The 13212-nt window shown below is 37.4% G+C and overlaps 1 protein-coding gene across 3 annotated transcripts in view; it reads right to left on the bottom strand.

The window, feature by feature from the left end:
• LOC107741211 (LIM domain kinase 2-like) overlaps positions 1–13212 on the bottom strand; it is a 33649-nt gene that overhangs the window by 7817 nt on the left and 12620 nt on the right. For 2 of the 3 annotated variants that reach the window (XM_016553878.1, XM_016553877.1), the window contains exons 3-9: positions 8609–8744; positions 4844–4953; positions 3456–3647; positions 2971–3076; positions 1721–1932; positions 1362–1548; positions 890–976 (exon numbers count right to left, since the gene is read on the bottom strand). In XM_016553878.1, coding sequence (XP_016409364.1) covers positions 890–976; positions 1362–1548; positions 1721–1932; positions 2971–3076; positions 3456–3647; positions 4844–4953; positions 8609–8744 — 1030 coding nt within the window. Of the gene's footprint in view, positions 1–889; positions 977–1361; positions 1549–1720; positions 1933–2970; positions 3077–3455; positions 3648–4843; positions 4954–5050; positions 5326–8608; positions 8745–13212 lie in introns of those variants that run through there. The other variant, XM_016553879.1, reaches the window with a different exon arrangement.

Here is a 13212-nt window from a genome sequence, read left to right on the forward strand (position 1 = left end):
AAGCATGTCAACATATTCTGTTACACCAAATACACAAAATAATTATCTTTACAAAAGCATCATATGACCCCTTTAATTACCGTTCTATATTAATGCGCTGCTTACTGACACACACACACACACACACATTAGATATCACGCAGCTCACACATCCAGGAGCAAAGAAACTTGTCAACGCTGCCCCACGACTTTTATTAATAACAGTTTAAATACTGAATTGCAACATTATATTTTCCAGCAACGAAAGGATAAAATCTCTGTTTTTGAAGTAAACGCACCCTAAAAAGAGAAACGCACAGACGTGCATACACGCAACTTTCATCTCTCTCTCTCTCAATTTGTCATATATAAACAAAAAGTACTGATAAGAATACCGTTAAAGTACCGAATCGATAAGCAGTATCGGTAAGAACGTTAAAACCTTAACGATACCCATCCCTAAACATAAAACAAATGATTACTTTTCGTTAAAATCTTTATTAATGCCAAAAATGCTTACATTTATGCGTCTTTTTGTTCGCTCGTGCAGCCATGTTGCAACTGAAGCCGGTTTACGCTGAGATAATTCATACCCCTTCGTTTGAAGTGTGGTCCCGAAAAATCTTCGTTTGAAGGGCTATCTGGCCCTTCCCCTTACCCCTACCCCTCCAACCAAAAGAGAATCGAGACACCCCTACCCATTCACGTGAAACGGAGGGGTAGGGGAAAGGGGAAGGGCTAAGGGGTAGAATTGGGATTGGGCCTAAGTCTCTTTTCCTCTGAAAACAATCACAAATGCTACAGCAACACTGTATCCCAGCGCCGGATATGGAGAAATGAAGGAAAAATTACATGGTAATCAGATGGACGAATGAATGATACTTGTGGGGAAAGAAGGGGATCTTCATACCTCCTTTAGGAATGTTTTCTGTGTCTCTTCATCACAACGGATCAGCTCCTTCATGACCATCACCTCACCTGTGGCTTTATGGGTCACCTACAAAAAAAATAAAAATCACACCGTATTAGGTTTTGAAGATAAATTATTTACAGTTCTTCTAAAATACTGAAACCAAATAGTTTTAATGAACTTCATCTGCATTCTTCTGCCAACTGTGAATGGAACTACTATGACACTACTGAACTTATTCAAAGTCAAAAGAAATGCTTTAGCTAAGTTGTTCAATAATAGAATCAAGAAACCACTGTGGAATCAGAATTCCTTATGATTCCTTTACAAAAGGAAATTCAGGCCTGTCTTCCAGCACTGAACTAAGCTTCAATGCAGTGAACCAGCTCTTCTAGACAACACTAAGGAACCAGTGAGCAGTTCTAGACACTGCAATACACAGAAAATGAGGAAAGGTTGAATGTATGCACACCTTGATGGCCTGTCCAAAGAAGCCTTTTCCTAGGATTTCTCCATGGATGAGGTCACAGGGACGGAAGATACGGTGGGAGCAGCTGGAAGTAGAACGTAGGGATTCAGAGCGCCCGATATCTCGAGTTAGAATCGGAGGGTCCTTAGGAGATGAAGAGACTGGAGACTTGCAGGTGCTGTTGCTACGTCTACAACACACAAGATAAAAGTATTTGTACAAACCCAAATAGCAATTGGAAAAAGATAAATAAGTGTGTAATGTATTTATTTGCACCATCTCTGTATATCCACTTGGAATCAAAAATGTAAATGAACCTACACAAGCCCCGTGATGACACCTGATTAGATGACATAAGTTACCTGAGGGACCTCCTTTTTAACGTCCCATTGCCCACTGAGTCACTTCGTTCGATCTCAGCATCCGCTGATGAGGACATACGCATACGGGAAGCCGCGGGGACACCCAGTTGATTGCGGGAGCCCAGGCGGAGTCGGTCCAGACGCTGTCTGACTGGATCATATTCCATCAACAGCTGCAGTGTCTGACTGGTCCGATGGATCAGGTCCTCCACCTGGAACGACCAATCCAAATTCAGAAGGTCATATACACTGTGGTTATTTTGATAAGGGTCACTACTACAATAAAGGCTAGAGGACAGCATTAAGTCATAAAACTTCAGTATTGTGCATTAGTGCTGTTTACATAACATTGATTTTCCTTCCAGTCAAAGCTGGTGCCACACAAAAGGTCTTTCTAAAGGTGCAAAAGATAAATTCTCAAAGCCAACACTGAAATTAAGATTATGTAATACACAGGAACAGTGGGCATTCCAGGTCTGGACATGCAGTAATGAAGACATCTAACAGCTTTCTGTAATTGTGATTATGTTCATTTCAGGACTTTAGGATTTTCCATTTTTAGGATTACAGGACTTCAGGCTGCTCATTACATCGGCCAGATGGCTGCCAAATCCAAGTCAATTCAAAAACCTCCCAGTATGTGATTAAATTAAGGCACAAATCCATGACAACAGAAGTAAAGCAGTGGAATTCAGACGTTAAGGAGAAATGGTGGGAAAATTAAATCACATTTACAAATGCACGATGAGAATGCAAAGCATTTACATAGGAGTTGACGAGTCACTTTAGTCCAAGAGTCTACATACACATACCTCCCAACATAGGTATGCATTACAAAGTTAAACTCTTGCATGACTACTTACATTTTATTCTTAAGAAAACTAAATACTGCTTCTGCAACATCAACAAACATATCCTGTGCTTTGACAAAATAGATGCATGCCAATGAAGTTAGAATGAAGCTCCAAGTGTCACATGGATTATAATTAAAAAAAAAACACACATCAAAGCCATATAACAAACACAGCCTGTTTCTAGAGAGTTGTGTAAATTGAGTGCATGACCAGGTTAAAGTAATTACCATAGTATGAAAGGAGTGTCACTGTGCTGGGACAAGCTATATAGTATGAGTTTGTATTCCAAATGCTTACCATGCTGTATTGTCACATTGCTTCGACAAGTCGTTGGCACGATTTCACCTCACCTCAAAGCTAATATCAAGAATGGTAGTGGTAAAAAATGCAAAGTACCTCCTCCTCCATCAGAGCTGACACCGGGAGTCCATTGATCTCCAGGATTCGGTCCCCAACATGGATGGCGTTCCGAACCTCTGGACTAATATGCATCCCTCTGACCCTATAAGGATAAGATTTTGGGAGATTCCCATCATGAAAAGACAGGTTAAGAATGATGAGATGAATCTCATAGCTTTTTGTTATGGTTTCACATCTGAAGAACACAAAAAGAAAGAGGCAGTTTGAGCCCTCAGTCCAACATACGCAGTCGTATCACCACAGTTATGCAACACATTCCATCTGTCTCTGGCACTGGGTGTGGCGACATTGTGGTGAATCTTCGAGGTGATAAATAACTTAAGCAAGTCTCTATTATTCCAAATGTTTCTCAGCATATTCAGCTTTATCTGACTGCTTGCTTAACGAGGACGAAGATCTCAAGCAAAGTAATTGGGAGATGCATCGTGTTTTACATGTTAATTCCTCATGTCTTTACTTACTCTTTGACCTGAACACTGGCTGTGGCACCGGTGCAGTCTCTAATCACAGTGACAGAGAAACCCCTTTTACCATTGGTGGCAGCAGGCATGGACACCAGAGTCACTGTGTGAGGGAGCAGGTCTGTTGGAGAGTCAGCCAAACCACGCTTTTCCAGCATTGGTGTCAGGACCTCCTGCTTGTAGCATTTACCACTGTGTGAGAGAGAAGTTGAAAAGCCTCACTGGAGCTCGAAAACTTTAGGACCTGAACTTTCAGGACAAGACCTGACAAGAGCAAGTCACTTCTAGACATGTTATGAAACACTCAGATGTGTGTCAACCTGCCTGTGCTTTACTGAAAACAACAAATGAAGATAAACAACAGACAAAATAAATATTTAATACAATTTTTATAAATATAAAATTTTTAAAAAGAATTAGGAGATTAGGAGGTTATGATTAAATATACAAGTATTAAATATCACTGCTTACCTGAACTCAAATATACATTTAAGTTCCCACAGATTGAATTGAACGTGTAAAGGCTACTTATGGGTTGTTTGCAGTTAATACATTCAATTCAAGTTTATTTGTATAGCACTTTTCACGATACAAATCGTTGCAAAGCAGCTTTACAGAAAATTAAGTTTCTACAATATTTAGTAGTAGCTTATCAGTGGTGACTGTCAGTTAATGTACATATGGCAGAAATGTAAAGAAAAATCAATTAAAGACGTAATCAAACAGACGATGAACACTATTAACAGCAATTATTATATGATGCGATCAAACTCAATCAATCAAATCAAAAGCATACATGTGATGTTTCCTCAGTAAAATTTGGAACTAATGGACCTTATTCATGAAACATGAATAGAACAAATGTGTGTTCATAAAACCATTATCTTGTAAATTGGTACTTTAAAATAAATGGGTCAATTTATTAAAGGATTAATTGATTAAATTATAAAAGGAATGAAAAAAGCCAGATGTGCATAAAATGTGTTTCCTTGCAAAGAAAAAAAAACGTGTTGCACAAGAATTTAATAGATTTTGTACAGTTTAGCTTTCAAAAACAGCTTTGCTTCTCTGCAGTGTCATCCTATTAAACAACACAAATGATACCAGAGATCATAGCTGAAAGGATATTGAAGATAGTTAATTAAAATAAAAAGTCAGTGAGGCTACAACTGAAACTGGTACATATTTAAATTTTTTAGTGAATTGTCAGGAGACCAGGACACACCTCATTAAACCGGGACATCTGGTCACCCTAGCTAAGATATGTAAAGTCAACACAGAGGAATCATCACTACAGTTTGGAGCTACTGCGTGTAAAGTTTCCACACCAGTACAGTCTACAATAAATACATGTACAGTTTGGAGGTGAAATGTGTAAAGTTACTCACCAGTAGAGTTTGGTACGTTCCACTAAGGCATAGGTATCCTGATCCTCAATCACCACCCTACAGCTTAAACACACGAAGCATTCAGGATGGTATTTATAGTCTCCTGCCACCTGAAACACATGAATGCCCAGTGCACATCAGAACACTGCCATAGGGTCTTACAATTTCACTCTAAAAGCCCACAATGGAAAAGATAATCCTCAGTACCAGCAACACCAGCCCTGACAGTGGTCCAGATACACTCTTTCTGGGATATTCCTGTATGCTGCATGTATGCAGATTGCTCTCTCTGCCAAGCCCAGGCATGGTGGATCATGCCTTCATTGTGCTTCAGCTGCTTTGTGTTGGTACACTGTCTTCGTTCAGTCTGCGTTCTTTAACAGTGACGTGAGCGTGTGTCCTGTCTTTTTCTGTAACACCTGCAAGTGTCTGAGCCTGTCTGTTATCAGAAGTGACATAAGGCTGCCAGCCCCTTCCCCATAGCCGTGATCCCATGCCCTTAGACAACACATCTAAAATTCAACAGCTGTCAATCTCTGTTTAACACCTCCTACCTCTAATGTAGGCTCTCGCGTTGACCTCCCTCGCATAAATCTTTAAAAAATACAAATTTACAAGAAAAGTTTATTGTTAAAGTTTATTCTTTTTGTTTGCCCCTTTTTACTTTTATTCTCTGAGGTTTCACCCTGAAAAATGTATAAACCGGAAAAGACCTTCAAATATGCAACCACACATAACATTTTAATCTGAGAATTTACTTGAAAATACATTAACCATAAACATCCATTTACTAGTCATTAGCTGATACAATTCGACAGAAATTTCTCGGCTGGAGAAGCCACACCTCCTCATAAAGACTAAACTATTCAACAATCAGAGTTCAGAACATGTAGACAGGCAATTAGAGGATGTTATGCCTACTTGGTTTTGGTCTTGGTCATTCTAGCATAAAATGCAAATGCATCTCACCATTGCAAATTACTTAATACCATAACACTCAATAATAAAAGCATTCATTCAAAATATATATATATATATTTTTTTAATTTATTATTATTTTTTTTATGCATTATACTGCATATAAAATAACAACTGACTGTCCGGTAATCAGCAAAGCTGAAAGAGTATGGGAGTGATGTAATTAATTTTTAAATGTCTACATTTACAGTACACCAAGTCTACATTTACAGTGCTTTGCTCAAGGGCAGTTAGTTGAACAGCTTGACACTTGGTTCGACCTGTGAGTAAGCATGGTGTTCTTTTTTGTGCATACACAAATCATAAGTGTCATACTTGTCTGTGTGTTACAGCAGAGTGTGAATGTGCATGTGAGAAAGGCTGTTTCCCAGCAGTACTTTGTAAAAGAGCCTCCCCTCCCTTAGGACTCAAGGAGTCATATCACCATGAACACAGAACGGATTTTTAAAAAAAAAACTCTCTACATAAGAGTTTCTCACCCAAGAATGTGATGTGCTAAAAGGTGGTAGCAGAACCATAACAGGAGCTTTTAGACATAGAAATTTAACTCTAGGATGAAGAAAAGAGGGGGGGGGGGCCAAGAGTAGAAAACACAACTGAACTGAACAGTGAGTAACTGTAATCCACCCAAAGAAAAGTTTTAATTATCATGGATGGTCTATGCAAATGCACAAACACATTCAAACAATCACTTCAGCTGTGAGGATGTGATTTCTCACTGCCTGCCTTTCAGAGGTTTTGACACCCTGCTGGTTGTGCTTCTGAGACCAAAACTGGCAACGCACCCTGACCAGAAATACTTGGCATCCGTCAATCTGGGCCCAAACAGAAAAGGCCCATTATGAGTTTTGCTCGCTGGCAAATTCTCTTCTCTCCCCTTTTTCTCTCTTAACGCATTCAAAAACTACCTGTTTTTTGTGAGCACTGATTTGTTTACATTAGAGATGGATTTGTAAGTCTCTCACACATTGATACGGCTTCCATTAGCGTCATAATTACAAAGCTCATCATTGAAGCCCATGCAAAGGCATTCCAGACGCATGATGAACAGCACACAACACTGAGGCCATTCCAGCCTTCAGATCAGTCACCCTGCTCACAGGAATGAGATCATTTATAATAGTCAGCAATAACAGCTAGTCTGAAATCAAGACAGAGATATGATTCAAGTGAGATATGATACAAAGGCCGCTATGATTCAAAGACAAAACTAATGAGTTATATATCCTAGAAGGAGAAGAAAGAAACACAAAGAGAATATTTGAACAATGTTACAGCTGTTCATATTAGTGAGTCATGGGACCCAATACCTTTAAGCTCTGAAAGGACATAAAAGCTAGAAATTAATACATACAAATTAATTGGAATGTCCTTTTTGGAGCTTGACAGTATTAGGTTCAATTGATTTTCAAAGTATAGATAAAATCAACAGAAACTTTCTTCAATAAATCTTTTGTGTTTTGCAAAACAACATGAGGGTAGGTAAATTGTGATAGAAATTTCATGTTGGGGTGGAATCATCCCATCAAGTCTGCAGAACAATCAATAGGTGCGTTTCCATTACAGATTTGCTCAAAACTTTGGTGATATTCTATAAATGTCGATAAAAAAACTATTGCAATTGGCGTCATTTCCATTAACCGTTGTCATGCGAGTAAAACGTAATTCGATAAGTCATGGCAACGGATTTTGGTGGGATTTTGGCTATAATTATTCAAAGGAGGCAAATGCGTGTATCTTTACAGAAGCAGCACAGAGAGCCGCTTCAGAAACGTGCGTGGTGCGGCTGGATTCTGGAATAAACACAAGCATTGTGGTCGCAATCAGCTTCAGTGGCCGTATCAGAGCCACACTGCACCGCAGACGTGTGCAGTGTAAATTGTCTAAGCATTAATGGTAGGGAAAGCCCCTTATACTGAAGAGCAGCCATGTAGGAAGTGTTTCTTGGATGTTATAGTACATTGAAGAATGATCATATGACTTTTTACAAATGCCATGTGACCTGTAAATGCGGGAAAAAACGTTTCCATTGCAGTTTTGCGAATTATTCCTTTTTCGCATTGCCTGAAAAACCACCTCATGCGAACGTAAAAACTTTTTTACGATATATGGGCATTTTTGCGAAATTGACACGTTTCCATTAGGTGTATTTTCAATTCGCAATTTCAATTTGCGCAATTTGAAGGGTAATGGAAACGCGCCTACAGACACATCAATTCAGCATGAGCTCTGCTGAATCTGATGACAGTCTAGATAATCATAACTTACACCTCTGATTCTATACTGTAGTAGTGATGATGGGACAAATGTAGCGGGCTTTGGTCATTTGTGAGACAGCTGTAGGGAAGTTTTAGACTCATAAGTATGAGAAATAATTTTGTAATGATGATGTAAGGAGAGATTCAAGCTTTGTGTGTTTCATATGATTTCCTCCCACAAGCATCACTTATGTGATTCATTTGCTCACATTAGGAGTGGAAAAGTGGAAAAGAAAGTTTAAACCACACTTAACCTTATCAGTGACCTCTTCAGTACCATGAAAAACATCTGCACTTATTGAGTTTTGCCTGCCTTCATTAGACCTTTTGTTTTAGCCATGTATTTATTTACTTAATGAGACAAATGGCATGTTATATAAGTGGTTCTTGTGCAGGTTAGCATTTGCCTTGTGAAATCTTCTTAAGTTCTCAATTTCTTTACTCTCTCTGTGAATTTTTTTTTTCCTGAAACTCTGAAAAATAAACACACTGCCATGCAATTCAGACAAGTTCACATGGCTTTTCTTACCATAGCAGGTCCAGTCATAAGCAGCGAGCAGCCATGGCACAATTCCCCAAACTTCTCGCAGTAGTGTTTGTGACAGTACAGCCTCCCCTCTTTCTCAAAGTACCAGTTTGTCAGGAGATCAAAGCACACAGAACACCTGGAGGAACAAAAATGGAAAAGTCTGTAAGTGAAACATTCTGTTTGTAGACATTCCCTTGAGCATCTTATCTGAAATCAGCTCTCCAAGAAAGAGAAGGACCCTGAGTGACTGAAATGTTTAGCAAGTGAGGAATATGGCTTTGTTGGGCCATAAACATTACCGAAGCATGTGACTGCTTTAGGTATTTGACATGTTAACCACTAGGGCTGGGTATCGAGTTTCAACAACAACAACTAGGGCTGCTCGATTATGGCAAAAATCATAATCACGATTATTTTGGTCAATATTGTTATCACGATTATTTAACATGATTATGAGTGGACCATATGACCAAAACTTTATATGAGTGATTTATTTAAAGATGTGATATATATGTGACATATATTAAATATATATTTACTGTAAATAAGGTTGCTATGACATCTACATTTTAGATACCAGCAAAATTTCACAGCAGAATACTATGGTAATTCATAAGTAAAAATAAATAAAAGAAATCCTCAAAAAGTATTGAAAAATGATTAAACAGTAATTCAATCAAAATAAAAAGAAATGTATAAGATGAAGAAATACAGATAAAAAGCAGAGGACATATACAATAGAAAAAAAATAAATTTAAAATAATTTAATTTTTTTATGCAAGTCTAAAGTATTCAGCTAACTGCCTACTTCAGAAATTGAATAATCAATTTAAAACAAAACAATAGTCTTCACTGTAAGAATTAAACTTGCTTTGTTTCTTAAAGCTACAAAAGTCCTTCAGTCAGGAGCAGTGAGTGATTTTCTCTGTCTTTTGTTGTCTGATTAATATTAAGCACACATTCGGCAGCAGAAATATTAGCCTGTGTTGTCACTTCAGAGCTGCACAGCTCCAATATACTGTTCCACACATATTTTCATTCTCAACTGTTTACATTCACTTAAGATGTATAACTGACGAGGGTTTTTGTGAATAATCACCAAGCGCCGCATTTTGGAAATTTTTGCGTGTATTTGACCATTTATGTACGCATCTTAAGCTAAAAGTTCACTTTATAATCGTTTTACCTCAATTATTGTATTTTCAGAATAGTTGGAAGCCAAAATCTAAATCGAAACTGTATTTCGATTAATTGAACAGCTCTAACAACAACTTTAAAATGGCTTTTGAAGGTTAGGAATACAGTGCACAGACCATACAGGCTGTACATTCTTCAATATCTCTCCTTTTGTGTTCCGCAGCCAAAATAAGGTCATACAGGTTTGGAACGACATGAGAATGAGTAAATCATTTCATTGTTAGTTGAACTTTTCCTTTAACATTAACAAAACATTTGGATTCAACAGATGGTCCACCAAAAGAAAGTTATTAAATATTTGCAACAGAAGGAACCAGTGACTGAAATGTTTCAGTCATACATCTGGAAATTACAAACAAAAACAAAAAAAAAGTACACAAAGCACTTTAAGACATATCTTTTTGGAATCTGAGGTAATGCTACAGCAGTGGTCAATGATGTCAAAGAAGACATACAGTACGTGCAAAAATAACCATTCACTCGTGACCGAGACAAAGTCCAAAGTTTGGCAACACACAAACACTATAGTTAAGGAATTTGGGACATGAGCCAAAACTAGTCATGAAACACTCTCATACACACGCTCTCTCCTGTCAGCCACCCTACCTACAAATGGAACCTGATGCAGGGATACAAGCTATATGCCACATTAAACTATTATCTATTTCCCACGAGGAAAAAAAATGAACCTAATTAAAGACTTCGAACTGCAGAGCACTTGTACCTTGAGCCTTTTTTGAAACAATAAAGGATCATTTGTCCAGAGGAGACAGGGAAGGATGCATGAAAAGCAAAAAGTTCCTTTTTACATGCCACAACTTGTTTTGCCAGACTAGTTAGAGGTGAGGAAGGGGGCAACTGGGACCTACATCAAATGTGAAACACCTAATGGGTAGGCTACATAACTTTAGTAGAAAAAGTACAGCCTTAGAGGCAAATGGCAGTACCTTGATGAATGCCCAAGGTATTTCCTCTAAATATATATTATCAGACACACTTACATAGTCCATGCATGCGTGCTGCTCTTTTAATGATCCCAAAACAACTCTGCATTAATATAATGATATAAATTACCACATATAAATAATCATATGTATTAGGGAAGTAATGATTCACTCAACTTACGATGCAATACGATTCACGATACTGATTTCACAATAAGATTCTCACAATTTTTTTTTAACAAAATGAGATTTAAGACAAATTATAAATGAAAAGGTGTCCTTTTAAATGCAGAGCACAAATTCCGAGTATGGGACACCATACTTGGCCACACGTCACTTTCACTTTATTATTGCTTGGACAAAATGCTGCACATTTCTTTGTGAAACTGAAATAGCCTATGTCAAATAACAAAACTAAATTAAATTTTAAAACCAAAACCCAAATCAAATAAATAATACAAATAAAATAAATCTCTTCATATAAACAAACTAAGGCTTTGCCTGTGCTCTTTCCATATAAAATTAGAGGCAACCACTGTATCACAATCCAAACAAAGATGCTGAATACATGCACATGAATACAGTTTTTAATCTAAATTAGATTGTATAATTTTGAAATTTAAAGCAAAACCAGAATGGTCTGACTTTAGCTTTGTGAAACTATACTACAAAAAAACATCTGAACGAAAGCAAAAACAGCAGACGGGCTGAATGAGAACGCAAATTCACTCTCTGACAGTGCTTAGTTGCGCGTATGGAACAGCAGCGATACAGTTTTTCATTGGTTACTGCTGTCAACAAAGCAGCACTGCGCTTATGTACACTACTTTAAAGGTAAGGTAGGCGATTTCGTAAAGTCTAGCAATAGTTGGTGGAGGATTCAATGCAACACTGTCAGATTACCTCATGTCTCATTCACTGGTGAGAAATCATTAAAGTACAAAGCGCATATTATTACAATAATAACGCCTTCTATTGTCGCTCGGTCTGCAATAGAGGCAGAGCGCAACGCGTCATAATCTGAAGACCACGCCCACCGGGGGCGGAAAACAATCCAATGCTCTCCATTGACTTTGTATTGTGGGAAGCTGCCTCCTTGTCATTTCTGACTTATAACAAAAAACAGAGCAATGCCTAAAAGCTGCTATGTGACAAGGTGTACAGTAAACGAGCTAAAAACCCCAGAACTACGTTTTTATAAAACTGTCGACCAAAAAAAACGTGCGTTTAGGACACAAAAGTAGAGCGCAACGTGTTATATTACTCTGAGAACTGCGCCCACTGAAGGGAAACGTAATCGGTGACAAGACCATTCATTATTTTTAACCATGTCAAAGGATAATTTCACCACCCTATGTGAATCTGAGAGGAGATATATTAAGAAACTAAATTTTATTAGTCTATGTCAGTGCCCCTTTTCCTAACCTTCCTTTTGTTTGAGAAATGATCCAACTGAACGGCCCAACGTGAAATACCCCGACATCTACAACTATTTGTGTCCTAAACTTACATTTTTGGGGAGTTTGACAGCTTATAAAAACGTAGTTGTGGGGTGTTTAGATTGTTTACTGTACACCTTGTCACATAGCAGCTTTTAGGCATTGCTCTGTTTTTTGTTATAAGTCAGAAATGACTCACCTGTGAGGTGGATGGATTATCTTGGCAAAGGAGAAGTGCTCACTAACACAGATTTAGACAGATTTGTGAACAATATTTGAGAGAAATAGGCCTTTTGTGTACATAGAAAAAGTCTTAGATCTTTGAGTTCAGCTCATGAAAAATGGGGGCAAAAACAAAAGTGTTGCGTTTATAATTTTGTTCAGTGTAAGTTGACAGGACAGCCTTTCGTAATCTTTGGACAGAAGATTTTGATTAGACAAACATTTTATGGTCTTTGCCTTCCACAGATGATATAAATACAAATAAATACATTTATACCACTTAACTTCGTGATTGCTATCAGAATGTGTAGAGACTCAACCAGCACAACAAAAAATGCTTTTGAACCAAATCACCTATTCTGCCTTTAATATGCATTATACAGAGGCAAGATGAAAAGAAAATACCATCTAAACTTTTCTAAAGACAGCAGTTTTAATTTTGTCAGCTATTTTTAATTTAGTCTTAGTCCTGTGTCAAATGTAACTTTTTCGTTTTTCTCATATTTAGTCAACTTGTCCTGTTTTAGTTTTAGTCGGTGGAAACTTTGTCATATTTTCATCTTACTGTATAATGGTTAAAATGATTAAATATATATATAATATATATATTTTGTTCAATTTTAAATGCAATGATTGTTGTCACATGGGAAATTTATTTTTACATTTCACAAAAGTTTTGGCAGTGACATAAATTTTGTGTTTTGCAAAGTTTGCTGCTTAAGCTGTTGTGGTGTTCATTCACATTGTTTCTAGATTATTATTATTATTATTATTATTATTATTATTATTATTGTTGTGTTCC

Source organism: Sinocyclocheilus rhinocerous, unplaced genomic scaffold, assembly GCF_001515625.1.
Source record: "Sinocyclocheilus rhinocerous isolate Xijiao unplaced genomic scaffold, SAMN03320098_v1.1 scaffold615, whole genome shotgun sequence".
Classification (NCBI taxonomy): domain Eukaryota; kingdom Metazoa; phylum Chordata; class Actinopteri; order Cypriniformes; family Cyprinidae; genus Sinocyclocheilus; species Sinocyclocheilus rhinocerous.